Source organism: Carya illinoinensis, chromosome 7, assembly GCF_018687715.1.
Source record: "Carya illinoinensis cultivar Pawnee chromosome 7, C.illinoinensisPawnee_v1, whole genome shotgun sequence".
In the NCBI taxonomy this organism is placed as follows: Eukaryota; Viridiplantae; Streptophyta; class Magnoliopsida; order Fagales; family Juglandaceae; genus Carya; species Carya illinoinensis.
The window spans coordinates 9,081,012-9,095,441 of record NC_056758.1 but is presented as its reverse complement, the minus strand read 5'-3'; the positions used below and the strand labels follow the sequence as shown (position 1 = coordinate 9,095,441).

The 14,430-nt window shown below is 37.9% G+C and overlaps 1 protein-coding gene across 2 annotated transcripts; it reads left to right on the top strand.

Annotated features, from left to right (window-relative positions):
• Nucleotides 1-4,451: 4,451 nt before the first annotated feature.
• On the top strand, nucleotides 4,452-13,222 carry LOC122315157 (nucleolin-like). Of its 2 annotated transcripts, none has more exons than XM_043130940.1 (11): nucleotides 4,452-4,783; nucleotides 5,160-6,241; nucleotides 6,311-6,400; nucleotides 6,476-6,934; nucleotides 11,427-11,520; nucleotides 11,634-11,801; nucleotides 12,009-12,265; nucleotides 12,351-12,441; nucleotides 12,529-12,581; nucleotides 12,664-12,744; nucleotides 12,835-13,222. In XM_043130940.1, exons 1-10 carry the CDS (start codon nucleotides 4,552-4,554, stop codon nucleotides 12,730-12,732), a joined length of 2,595 nt encoding a protein of 864 aa, XP_042986874.1. In that variant the 5' UTR covers nucleotides 4,452-4,551; the 3' UTR covers nucleotides 12,733-12,744; nucleotides 12,835-13,222. The 2 variants fall into 2 exon arrangements, with proteins under 2 accessions (XP_042986874.1, XP_042986873.1); XM_043130939.1 differs by having other exon boundaries at nucleotides 4,454-4,783; nucleotides 11,427-11,541.
• The last annotated feature ends 1,208 nt before the right edge of the window (nucleotides 13,223-14,430 follow it).

Below are 14,430 nucleotides of genomic sequence, written 5' to 3'. Positions count from 1 at the left end.
ATTATTGAGTGGAGTTGAAAATGTTGTCTATAGTTGCTCTTGGATTTTACCCTTGCATCATGCATGCCTTGGTTTATAAAAAGTCACCTCATTTACACAGCTTGTTGGAACATCACATTATGGTTACTTCTACTAACATGGATGAACTGCTTTAACATTTTTCTGACTGTTTGAGTTAGATAAGTGATGGCATCGAGCGCATCATCATGTGTAGTTGATATTTTTTAGAATCACTAACATGTTGGTGTGGCTTGAAAGCCCCATTAAAGACCTCCCGAACTAACAAAACTCCTGGAAGAAAATTTTACGTATGCCCGAAGTACAACATGGTAAAACATCAAAATTCTGAATAAGTTTTGTATTACACTCCAACCAGTCATATTTTACTTACATCTATCAAATATACCTTTTGTATTGCAGGGAGAAGCAAAGTGCCAATTCTTCATATGGGCAGATATACTTCAACTAGTAGAGGATAAAATTAGTTCAAAAGAGAAAGCAGTGAGAAAAGGGAGGACAATGTATTGTTGCACGAGTATGAAGTTAAAAAAAAAAAAAAAAAAAGAAGAAGAAGAAGAAGAAGAAGAAGATAAACTAGATGAAAAAGAGAATGTTCTTTACAAGTAAGAGGAGAAAATTGGAAAGCAAATCGTAGAGAATAGATGTGCACGCATCTTTTTGTGTATGTATTGGGTGTTATCGATTGTAATAATTTCTGGTTGACTTGGACCATAAATGTATTTGGTGGGAGTTAGTTGTAAATGGATAGTTGCGATTTAACATGACGTTTTGTATTTTGAACATGACCCAATATATTTTGACTGTATTTGGTTATAAACTTTTGGTATGTAAAATGGATGGTTCCTGAATGTTGCTTGATATTCACCTCACTTAGAACCTTATTACAATTCACCTGAATTATACCAAATAACCATATAAGTCCCAACCTAATATGACAAATTAATTAACCAAATAATCGCTTTAAATTACAACCTGATATGACAAATTATAAAGAAAATTTGACAAATCAATTCAAACAAATACCACTAGCATCAATATAAAAATTTCAACCTAATCTTACAAAGTAGAAATATTCAAAATAAAAAGCGACATACATCTGAATCGTACACAATTCAACTCAAATTACATCAATACCCCCAACCCCCAATGTTAAAACGGGTAATAGACAACTTAAGGAAAAATTATTTGAAAGTTTAGAAAGCTATGTACATACCTGGCTCGTTTGTTCAACACGACCCGACTCCTCGACATTACTCGACGGAGGGTAGATGAACGTTGTTAGAAATTGTGGCATTGGTTGAGACTGCAATCAAAAACAATATTATAATACGTAACAATTAACACATCAGGAAAAAATTGAAAGTTTAGAAGCCAACGTACTTGGCTACCCTATGTGTATGTATATGAATTCATATATACATTTGGATGCATCATAGATGGCGGGCAATAGGCATTTCTTGAACCATAATATCCCTACAATTCACAAAAAAAAAAAAATAAAAGATAAATTACAATAACTAGTTGAAATCGAGACACCTTCCTTTGTTGAATGACCAACGTATCATACCTGAGTTGGTGGAATTGGTGTAGAAGGCTTGGCTTTGCTTTTATCTTCTTCTTTGTCTATCACGTTATTGAGAATGAGATGTATAATCTCTTGGATGAATGAATTAAGAAACAATCGTCTCTTATCTCTCAAGTTTTAAACATAAAATTCTGCAAATATTTTACCAAACAATGATCTAGCCATCAACATTTCAAAAAAAAAAATTATTATTTTCTATATTTGAAGTCTAGCTTTAACTATAAAAATTTCTAAATTGTTCTTCATACGGATCCATAATGAAAAGGACATGTGCTCCCCTTTTATTACAATTAAATCTTTGGGATAAAGTGAACAAGAAAAAAAAAATAAGACTAATAGATCTAAAAAGGAGAGCAAAGTCTCATCTGTTGAAGCATTGAACTACATTAACTTCCAACAATACAAGATCCAAACGGTTATCCACGTGAGGGCAAACAAATTACCCAATCCTTACATAACTCCATGCTACCCCATGCTAATTTTAACGGATTAAACCAAGGCAGTAGCTGAGTTTCTGATGCTATCAACAAAACCATCAACAAACAATTGACATCCATTCTAACCTCCAAACTACCATGCAAAATCTTCCTTTTTATTAGTGAACAACAAATATTGCAAGATTCTCAAGTCAGTTTTTTTGATAAATTTATTTCTAAAAATGACAATAACTTGAAAAGTAAAATTTTTTCCATGGAAGAAAAACATAGTTGCAGAACCCAAACTATCAACTATCACCACATCCATAAATACAAAGCCATAGTTGCAGAACCCAAAATGGATTACCTTGCAGATGCCTTTAAACAAACATTGGATAGATGGCAGATTTCGACATGAAGAAATGCGTTCAGCAGGTACCTTCTCCGAGAGCCCTTCTTTGCACAGTACTTATTTGTAGAACCTTTCTCCGTGGGGGTTAACTTGGAGGGATGGAGGCGTGAAAACTGAAAATGAAAGTGAAACCCACTCTTGAGACGTGACTCGGACGGGACAGGGGAAAGGGAAATTGAATCTGAAAAGAGAAAAAATAAATTTACTGTACACGAAAAAAAAAATTAAAAGCCACGTGGGCAGTGTGTGGTGCGGGCATAAGTCTGGGCTTAAGTGTAGAATTACTCCTGAATAATATGAGCTTATTTTATGTCTATTTCTCAATTTAAATTCTAAAATTTGGTTAAGAACTTTTGAGATTCCTATAGCCTATCATAAAATATGTTATATGGTTAGAGATTTATTCTTACATACAGGGGTGTAAGAAAAATAAAAAAATCGGTTGAATGAAATAAGATCGAACCGAACTAGTGCGGTACCGGTTCTTTAAATCGAAATCGGTCCTAAACTAGTTAGGTATTGGTTTTCATATTTTGAAAACTGGTTTGAACTGAACTGGACCGATAAATATGTTTATATATTTAAAATTTCTCTATTATATATACTTTTTTCTATTATATTATATATTATATGCTAAATTGCTAATGAATATAATATGCAATTTTAATCTTATTATTCAAATCTATTAATTTCACTAATAAGTTAGATACTACTTATGTTATACTAGTATAATTAGATACTAATGAATTAGTAATTGTTAATAATAAATATTAAATTCTAACAATTAAGATTAGTGTTAAAAAATTATAATACTAAACTTATATAATGTCACACGTGTAAATAGTAAATTGGATCAAAACTGGATTGGACTAGATAAAAACTGGAAAAATCTAAAATTCTGGTTTTGGTGATAAATCAATTTGTATCGATTCTTAAATTTTCAAAACTATTATATACTAGTTGGATTCCTCAATTTGTCCAAAACCAAATTAGACTGGACTGATTATCTCTTTTTTTTTTTTTTTTTTTTAATGTTTTGATAAACTGAATTCATTCATAGATAACAAAGTAATTGAAATACAAAGTCTATTCCAAAGAAACTTCTAAACATATACTACTAATTACAACATCTCGGAATCTATGAGCACCCTATTAGAAATAACGTCTAGATAAGAATGCCACCATTGACTTGTATCCTCTATCCATTTCACATGTTGAGCTAGAAGGTGTGCCGCCTCATTCCTTTGTCTTCCCACATGAAGTACATCAGCATTCTGAAACTAGTGTAATAAACTCTGAACTTCAGTTATCAAAGGCCCTTGCGATGTGAAATTTCTGCTTTGAGAATTAATGGCTTTAACAAATGTCAAAGAGTCTCATTCCAGTTGTAACTTTCCAAATCCCATGTGTAGAATCATTTATAACCCTTTTAATGCTGCTAAAGCTTCAATCTCATCCATTGAATAATCCCCAACTTCATTCCTACTTGAAGCAAATAAAACAATCCCTTTCTTATATCTAAGGATCGATTATACCCACTCCAGCATTACCCATCTCCCTAAAAAGAGCTCATCAAAATTCAGTTTTACATGGTCTAGGTTGCCATAATAAAAATCTTTTCTTTTCTCACAACTGCTCCAGCTTGCTTTATTAGAGCTAGCTACATGCTCAATACAATGATCAACACATACTTCAATGGGGCCATTGATTATTTTAAATAATCTTCAGTTTCTTAACTTTCCACGAGCTTTGCTACACATCCATACACCACACACCATATTTTTATTATTTTTTAAGATTTTATTTAAATTTTTTGGAAATTTATTCTTTTAAAACTAATTGAATTCTTCTATTTATTATCTATATACTAAACATTTGATAATATATATAGATAGTGTATGATTTGTAGGCTTATGTTAAGAAATTTTCTATTCAAAATTAATAGAGCCATCCTTGAAAAGATGGAAACGCAGCCGTTTTCACTTACCACTGTGTGTGTGTAGCTCTTTATCAGATTCTGGATCGAAGCCTCCACAATTGGCCATTTATTACGAAAGGAGAGAATTTTACCTTGCTTGACTTACGATTCGCTTGCAGTCCAATCGTCTTGGGTCAGCATGAGGACTCGTAATTCGGATACACCGAAATCGGCGACCCCCAAGAAGACGCCGCCGTCGAGAAAATCCGCCACCAAAACGCCTCCGAATCCTCCCGAGCCGGCCTTGGAATCGCCTGCTCCGAAGCCCGCCGAGACGAAGCGTGGGGCGGCCACCAAAACGAAGCAGGTGAAGAAGAACGAGACCACACCCTCACCTAGCGCTTCGGATTCGAAAGCAGAAGGGCCATCGGGTAACATTAAACTTGGTTTCAATTAGTTGATTCGTTGAGTACTTGTTTGGATTTCTAGGAGAAATAAAAAAGTGTAATTCGTCAGTGTTACCGGTCTTTGTCGCATCTGAAATAAAATCGCCGAATCAAAATTTCCAATTTGGGTTTTTTTTGGCAGAAACGCAAAATTGATTGGTGAAGATGTTTACAAGAAATGAACAGAAGTTAACAGTTGGAATTTGTGTATATGGTGAATCTTATGCGTAGGGAAGCTTAATTCAAACGTATATATGTCTGCGTAGACGTATTTGTTGACGTTTTGACATTTCTATTGAAATCGTAATATTTAATTGTTGGGCTGTATACTCACCTTATTATTATTATTATTTTTAATTAGTCGCCGAGGAGCCCAAAGCATCAGCTGATGCTGCCCAGCCTCAGGTGACACCAGGAACGAAAGTTGTGGCAAAAAAGTCTTCGGTGAAGAGGATGACTGGGAGAACTAAAACGCCCGTTTCCAAGAAAGCTGTAATGGTGCAGACACCCAAATCTGGGGACTCTGATAAGGAAAAACTTGAACACTCGCAGGAGGAGAATGTTGAGTGTATGGGTAAGGATGAAGCCACTGTTGAAAATGTTGGAGAGCCTAAGAAGAACGAAGAAACTGTGATGGAATCGGGAAAGCCTACTGCTGAAAATGCTGGTGAACCTGTGATAAAGGAAGGAAGTGCTATGGAATTGGATGAACCTGCTGTTGAGATGGCTCGAGAATCTGCAAGGAATAAAAAAATCACAGCGGAAGTGGAAGAACATGCAGGCGAAAAGATTGGCGGATCTGCAAAGAAGGAAGAAAGAGCAAAGGAAGTGCAGGTGGCTCATGTTGTGAATGTTGGAGGTTCTTCAAAGCAAGAGTCTGTTGTTGCAAGGGTTGGGAAATCACTTGAGAATGAGGGGACTGATGGCGCAAAGGAGCGTGAAGTAGTTATGAAAGAGAAAGAGGAGACAGGGGATTTTGGCAATAAGGAGGGAACCAATGTGGTTTGTGTTAACATGGAAGGGAAATCCATAGAAGAGTCTCGAGGAGAAGATACCCAACCTGCAAAGGACTATGGCAGTGATGAGGGAATGGAGTATTATGGTGATAGACTAGACCTTGGTGAACATGGGGAGGAAGAGCTTGCTGAGGATGATCCAGACGAGGCTGCTGAAGATACTGAGGCACTGCAAGAAGAACGCAGGGAACTAACGGCTGCTGCAAAGGAACGTCGGCATAATAAAGAGCATGAGATATTTGTCGGTGGATTGGATCGGGATGCAGAGGAGGAAGATTTGAGAAAGGTGTTTGAAAGGATGGGAGGGGTAGTTGAAGTTAGGTTGCATAAGGATCCATCTACCAATAAGAACAAAGGGTATGCATTTGTGAAGTTTGCTAATAAGGAGCATGCTAAGCGGGCTTTGTCAGAAATGAAGAACCCTGTTGTATGTAACTATTCATAGTTTTTGTTTTGCATAATTACTCTTTTCATTCTAATTTCTCGTTGTGCACAGATACGTGGAAAGCGATGTGGAACTGCACCCAGTGAGGACAGTGACACGCTGTTTCTGGGTAATATCTGCAACACTTGGACAAAGGAAGCTGTATGTATCTAAGAATCAGTTGTTGTATGTTTACTTAGTTGTTGTTCTAATTCTTGATGCTAAATGGGATGACAGATCAAACAGAAGTTGAAAGAATATGGTGTGGAAGGTGTTGAAAACATCACCCTTGTCTCGGATGTTCAACACGAGGGGTTGAGCCGGGGTTTTGCATTCCTTGAGTTTTCTTGTCATGTAGATGCCATGCTTGCTTACAAGAGGCTTCAAAAGCCTGATGTTATTTTTGGCCACCCTGAGAGAACTGCCAAAGTAGCTTTTGCTGATCCCTTACGTGAGCCTGACCCGGTGATCATGGCCCAAGTGAAGTCAGTGTTTCTTGATGGGCTTCCACCGTACTGGGATGAAGACCATGTTAGGGAGAAGCTTAAAGGTTATGGAGATATTGTACAAATTGTCCTGGCTCGGAATATGTCAACAGCGAAGAGAAAAGATTTTGGATTCGTTGATTTCTCAGCCCATGAAGCTGCTGTAGCGTGTGTTGCTGGCATAAACAGTACACAACTGGGTGATGGGAAGGTATTTCTTTCAGTTTAATGTGCTTTGTTTTATCAATCTCTGAAACATTTATTTTCTATATAACTTTTTTGTTGATTTATGTGTATACTTTAAAAATAAACAATGACACACCTGAAATTGATCAGGGGATGGTACATTGGAACCATTTTTTATAAGTAAAAGTCAAGTTTTATTGATATAAGAGACATCGCCCAAATACACTGGTAGTATACACTGAACATGCCTAATTACATCAAAGCACTAGTGAGGATACAAGCAAATCATGAAGGTTGTTCGTATTACAAATAATGGCTGAAGCCCAGGAGAGTACAGTATTGTAAAAAAAATCGCTTTAGCTCCTCCAAAGAGTGCTCCATGCCTTCAAAGCACCTCTTGTTTCTTTAAAGCCACAAGCACCACATAATGCAATGAATGATCAGTCTCCACACAGCGGCGATATGGGCATTACCCCCAATACCTGTCCAGCAACACATAATATCCCTAACTCTTCCAGGCATGACCCACACCACCCCTGTCCTATTAAGGATCTCATTCCATAAACACCGCCATCTTACAATGTAACAAAAGATGGTCTACTGATTTCCCATCACTCTTGCACATAAAGCACCAATCTGAAATAATGAGACCACATTTTATTATCTGAGGTGAGAATCCACCCAAGAGATGCAGTCCAAACGAAGAAAGCAATCTTGGGTGGTACCTTGCACTTCCAAATAGCCTTCCAAGGATGGCTATGATCAGTAGAAAATCCCAAGAGAGCCTTATAGAAGGAGCTCATCAAGAATTTTTTGTTTCCACTTGGATTCCATAACAGCCTGTTCCCCATCTCATTGCCATCGACATTGCCTATAACGAATCAAAGAAATCAGTAAACATACCCAACTCCCAATCTTGAGCAGCTCTCCAAAATCTCACATTCCAATGGACAGCACCATTAGATAGTACCAATAAATCAGCCACTGCAGCCTCTTTGTCGCAAGAAATTTGGTAGAGCATAGGATACACCTGCTTTAGAGCCCTTTCTCCACATCACACACCATGCCAAAAGTAAACACTATTGCCTCTTCCAATTGCGAATCTGAAAAACTGAGAGAATCTTCCCCATTCAGCTCTTATGAATTTCCACAATCCCCCGCCATGTGTCCCCCTAATGAAACTTCATTAGAGCACCAAAACCACCCCCCCCCAAAAAAAAAAACTCCTATATTTGGAATCTATGACTTCTTTCCATAAGCCCTCCCCTTCCCTATGATATCTCCACAACCATTTCGCCAAGAGTGCTTTGTTGAAGACCCTTACATTACGCACGCCCAGACCACCACATGGCATTGGTGAGAAAACTTTATCCCAACCCACAAGATTGAACTTAGTTTGCTCCCCCATACCTCCCCAAAGAAAGTTACGAAAATTTTTCTCAATACAAGAGGCCACACTTGCGGGTTAAGGATAGAAAATAAGTAGGGAGGTTAGATAAAGTACTCTTAATGAGAGTTAATCTACGACCCTTGGACAAATATATCTTTTTCCACTTGGCCATCCCATATAGATTTTGACTTGAAAGCAGCACCCACTGGAAGGCTGAGATAGTTCAGGGGCAGCGAAGCAATGTTACAACCCAAGATAGTTGCCAAGTCCTAAATATTGTTCACATCACCCTTAGGAGCCATTTCAGACTTCGAAATATTTACCATCAGGCCTGAAACCGCTTCAAAGCAAAGTAATACGGCCCTCACGTACAGCATATGATCACTGTCCGGTTCACAAAAAAGTAGTGTGTCATCAGCAGATAGTAGGTGAGATATAGTGACACCTCCCACAGAAAATCCAGCAATAAAGCCTCCATTAACAGCTGCATTCAACATACGATTCAATGCTTCCATAACAATGACAAACAACAAAGGGGAAAGGGGGTCCCCTTGTCTTAATCCCCTAGAACTGTTAAAGAATCCTTCCGGTGCTCCATTCACCAAAACCGAGTAACAAACCGTAGTTATACAATGCCCAATCCATGAAATTCATCTATCCCAAAACCGCACCTCCCAAGTAAATAACACAGAAAATCTCAATTAACATGGTCATAGGCCTTTTTCACGTCCAGCTTGCATAGGAGTCTGGGTGTACCCTCCTTGATTCTACAATCTAGAGTTTGTTTGGCAATCAACACCGAATCCAAGATTTGTCTCCCTTCCACAAATGCGTTTTGGGATCTTGATATGATACTACTCATAACCTTACTCATGCAGTTGGCAAGCACCTTTGAGATAATCTTATACACCCCATTAATGAGACTAATAAGCCGAAAATCTTTCACCTCCACTACCCCAACTTTTTAGGGATAAGAGCAATAAAAGACGCATTAATGCTTTTTTCAAATTTACCAAAGGTGTATAACTCCTAAAAAACCTGCATAATATCTTCCCCCACCACATCCCAAAAATCATGATAAAAGGCCATTGAAAACCCATCCGGCTCCGGGGCTTTATACTTGGCCATCCCACGAATCACCCTAAGAACCTCTTCTGCTTCAAAAGGTCTCTCCAACCACAAAGAGCTTACTTGATCAATATTTTCAAAAGGCGTACCATCCAATTTGGGTCTCCATGGGGATTTTTCAGCAAGTAGGTCATCATAGAAATTAACAATATGGTTCTTAATATCATCATAATCAGAGTAAACCTGTACCTCAACCTGGAGCACTTCGATAGCATTATTCCTATGGTGTGAATTAGCGATCCAATGGAAAAGTTTCATACAGCAGTCCCCTTCCTTCAGCCAAAGGGCTCTTGACTTTTGTCTCCACAAGATTTCCTCCATTAGTAACACCTTCTCCATCTCTGAAGTGATAGCTAATTTCTTGCAAGAGTCCTCCTCAAAAAGAGGAGCTCTCACCTCCCTTTCCTCCAAGTCCTTTACTTCCTCCAGAAGAGACTTTAAAAAAAAAAAAATTCCAAAAGATACTTTTTTTGACTATTAATGTGTTCGAAGACTTCAACATTCCACCTTGTCAAATCTCTCTTCAATGCTTTCAATTTCCCAGTCAGGATAAAGCTAGGTGAACCCTCTAAAGAATATGAGGACCACTACGACTTCACTTTCTCCACAAAATCCTCAACTTTCAGCCACATATTTTCAAACTTAAAGTATCTTTTACCCTTGTGAATGCCTCCACAATCTAGTACAATGGGGAAATAGTTTGAGCAAACTCTATCCAATCTCTTTCGTAACAAGGGAGATTAATGTACCTCCCATGAAGGAGACACCAAAAATCTGTTGAGACAAGACCACGCCCGATTATTAGACCAAGTGTGAATTCCACCAACAAGTGGTAAGTCCACCATATCCATATCAAAAATAAATTCAGAAAACTCATTCATTGACTAGCTGTGCCGGACTTCTCCCGATCTTTCACTAGGAAACCTAGTGATTTTAAAATCGCTGCCAATATAGCACGGTAGGTTCCACCAGCTGCCCAAACCCGCTAATTCCTCCCATAATAGCTTCCTATGTGCGTCCACGTTCAGCCCATACACACCAATGAAAGCCCAACAAAAACCATCCTCCACATTTTTGAACAAACACGCTACCGTATAGTTTCCAGCACATTCATCAATAGACTCAACCACCTTCGAGTCCCACATAATTAGTATGCTCCCAGATGCTCCCTCAGAGGCAAGATACACACATCTCACAAATGGACTGCCCCAAATGCTACTGATGAACCTACAATCCATGAATTCCATCTTAGTTTCCTGCAAACAAATAATATCCAACTTCCATTGACATAAAACATTCTTCACCCTCGTATGCTTATTGGGATCATTAAGGCCCCGTATGTTCCACGAAAGAATTCTAGGCTTCATAGGGAGAAATAGCCTTTCCCTTGGATCTTCCTTTGCTAGTACTGGAACCATATAGAGATTGACTACGTGATTTTAAAAAGACAAGGTATAGAGGGTAGTTTTTTTTTTTAGGTTTTTTTTTTTTTTTTTGGGGTGTTTTTGGGGGGGGGGGGGGGGGGGGGCTATGCTGTTTAGAACATTAATTTTTCTATGCATGCCTCATCCGTACAAATGATTCTTTGCCTAATTTTTTGATCCATTTATGTTCACTGCAAGATTTTATCACTTTGATATAGACATCTATGCTTATGTTGGTGCACGGGGCATGCTCGATAGGATTATTATTATCTCAGATAAATTTATCTTATCTATTAGGTTGATGTGAGTTTATCTTAAGAATTATCTTGAGGGAGGTTGTTTTGTAATCAATTTCTTATATTTGCATTATATAAAGGAGTACAGCCTCAGTGTGAAAAATAACATTTCCTTATCTCCCATTCTCTGATTTTTACCAGTTATGGTGCATAAATTGAATAGGTGATTAAGTTCTGACCATATTTAGTTTTAATATCCTCTTTTTATGTGGTATTAATAAACTGCATTATGTGTTGTTATTAATAAACTGCATTATGTGTTGTTATGTGAAATTGAAGGTGAAAGTGAAAGCAAGGCTCTCAAATCCTTTGCCCAAAACACAGGCGGTGAAGGGTGGACTCTGTGGTGGATTTAGAATTGGCCACGGCAATGGTTTAGCGACTTCAAACTTTGGTGATTTGTTTGTTTTTATTGAGTTTCGATAGTTTGATCTTTTTACCATTGTGTAGAAGTTTTTTTTTCACTCATCTTCCTATTGCATACAGGAAGGGGGTTTGGGCGGCGAGGGCAGCCCTTCTCCCGTTCAAATTTCCAATGGAACAGGGGTTTCTATCAAGGTGGACGTGGGCAAACTGGTAGAATGGGTTTTCTGAATCAGTATGATTTTGGTCATCCACACACCGATTTTCATGGGAGACACTTTACTGGACAAGGTTATTTGTCAAGTTCTCTCTCTCTCTCTCTCTCTCTCTCTCTCTCTCTCTCTCTCTCTCTCTCTCTCTCTCTCTCTCTCTCTCTCTCTCGTGTTTTTTTGTAGTGGAAGAGAGACAGACATCTTTATAAATAGCTGTTTTGTCAGTTTAATACATTATTCTACAAACTCCCTCATCACAAAAAATATATTATTCCTACAAACTCAGGAGGAAGAAGGGATTCATACAGAGGCGGTAATTACACTTCTGGAGTGGGAGCTGCAGTTGCTCCCCCATCAAGACCTAATCTTGATCGACCCTGGCATAGTGCCCCTGATAGGGGCCGTGGGATGCATTTTCCTTCTAGGAGGCAACCATATTCTCCGGAAGGACACTTTGACAGACATGCCATTGGGGGGCACTTTGATGGCCCTTATCTCTATGATGAGAATGGACATGGAATGAAGCGGCCATTTTATATGACAGTGAGTTTTAAGTATAATTTGCTTGTTTTTCATAATCTGTAGTGATTCATAATATTTCTGACGTAATAATGCCTTTTGGTATTAGGACCATGATTCTCATTACATGGAGCCTAAAAGGTTTCGCTCGCGTTTGGATTACACCGATCCATCAGCTTTTCATGGAAGCGGCTTTCATGGTATGAATTTTATGTTCGGTATTGATTTTACCATTCTTGGCATGCTTACCGTATCAGATTGATCATTAAAATGGCCTTATTTTTCAGATAATTATGGAGCTGGCAGCAGTATTTACCCTCATGATTATTATGGCCCTGATGTGAGGAATCCCTATCAGCTTATCTTACTTCACTTGTTATATTGACATATTCATGTTATTTTACTATAATTTCCTGTTGCAGTATGGTGGAGGTTCATATTCATCTTTCCATGGGAGTGACCGCCCATATGGCGGTGGCTATTACTATTAGATTCTCGGCCAGGTGGTAATACATGCTCTACTTTTCCAAATTCTAATTTGTGGTTGTGAAGTCTCCTCCATTAATATTTCAAGGGTTCATAATTGTGTTTAGGTGGGCTTGGAAATGAGGCATACACTTCATAAATGATGAACAAGTGACTTGCTGTTAGAAAGCAAACGATGCCATCTAATCACAGTCCTGACTGCATCGGAAAAGTTGGAAGTGGCATTATATATTTCCTGCATGTCTATATACTACTTTTCATCCCAGTCCCTCACCTATCTTTACTCTTTGGTTTTCTCTATGAACTTTTTGGTAGAATATCCTGAATATTGATGTTTCTAGTTTAGGTGGAGATTCAATGGACTTGCCTCTTTAGCCTTAGGTGTGAAAATCTTGGGGATTGCTGATATGAGCTGTAGTGCTAAAGGGCAAGAATTTCTTTCCTTCTATGTTGATGATACTATGTGTTGATGCTTAAAGAAAACAGATTGGATTACTTACTCGTAGTAAAGTATTTCTGAATTAGGTTTTACCCTTTTATCTTATGGAGATTTGGAGGGAGTTCAGGAGATTACAATTTTAAAATTCCAATGGTGGCTCTTTGGAGAATACCTTGAATGCTTTTCTGGCGAGTTGAGGTTTCAAAGTTGCACACGACAGTAGTCATAATAGTTTGATAAAATCCTGAGCCTGGCTATATTTTTGGAGGTATTATGGATTGGGCAGGATCTTGATATAACATTTGTATAGCTTAGTGTCTCTCACTCTTGCCATCGTATATGAAAATTTCCTTCGAAACTGTATTAGACCCTTGCATTTAATAAAGTGGTGCTGCCCCTTTATGGAATCAAGACATTGAACGTATTTTACTTCTACGCCTGCGTAGGAAAAAGTGAGTGAGTGACAGATCTGCTCAACTGTGCCATATAGTACTGATCAAGTTCAATATTGCCTCTTGTTTGTGGGAGATCTAGATGGTATTTATCCTTAGGTGACATCCTTTGGTGTGGTTAAGACTGTTTGATGTTTTCTTTTTCCTGAGCAAGACAAATCTGTCTTTTGAGGTGACAGTTATTAAGGTTCACAGTTGTTAAAGCTGGCAAGTAATAATGTACAAACAAATATCGATGGTTTGTTGTAAATGGAAGTTTGACAGGAAAAGAATTATGCTTCTTGAGCTTAGATGATCGAATTGCTTTTTGAGCTTCTTAGCTGGTGGACTTGTGGTATTTTTGTGTTCCATTGTGATTTGGGAAGTGACGACAATATAAATGTGCATTTTTGGATTGTAATCAAAACTAATTGGCTGACAATATATTTTAAATTGAATAGTGAACTAATTTGGTTTTGATAGTATGGATTTTCTGAAGTGCAGTAGCCTGTGTCTGTGGTTTTAGAGGTTCTGAGTATATTCATTGTTATCAACAAACTTATGGTTGATTATTGTTGGAGAAGCGAGAAGTTCGTTGCTATTAGTATATCATCATCTTTAAGCCCTAGTCTTAGGGTCTTTGCTAATGGAAACAAAGTCATGGGATGTTATGATTGTATCACAAGTCTTAGAAAATTATCTGAGGTGCATCATTTGTCACTTGACGCAGAATGAGATCAGGAATGTTTGACTCTCCACTAGACAAAGCTTTGGTTTGTTTTTTGTTTTCTTTTTTCTTTTTTTTTTCTTTTTTTTTGGCTTACACTGAGTAG

Bases quoted from the DNA above. Each gene is read 5' to 3' on its own strand.
- LOC122315157 (XM_043130939.1), top strand. From the start codon at position 4,552: ATGAGGACTCGTAATTCGGATACACCGAAATCGGCGACCCCCAAGAAG. The intron at 11,802-12,008 runs GTTATTTGTCAA...CTACAAACTCAG, and splicing joins GAGACACTTTACTGGACAAG to GAGGAAGAAGGGATTCATAC. The intron at 12,266-12,350 runs GTGAGTTTTAAG...TTTTGGTATTAG, and splicing joins AGCGGCCATTTTATATGACA to GACCATGATTCTCATTACAT.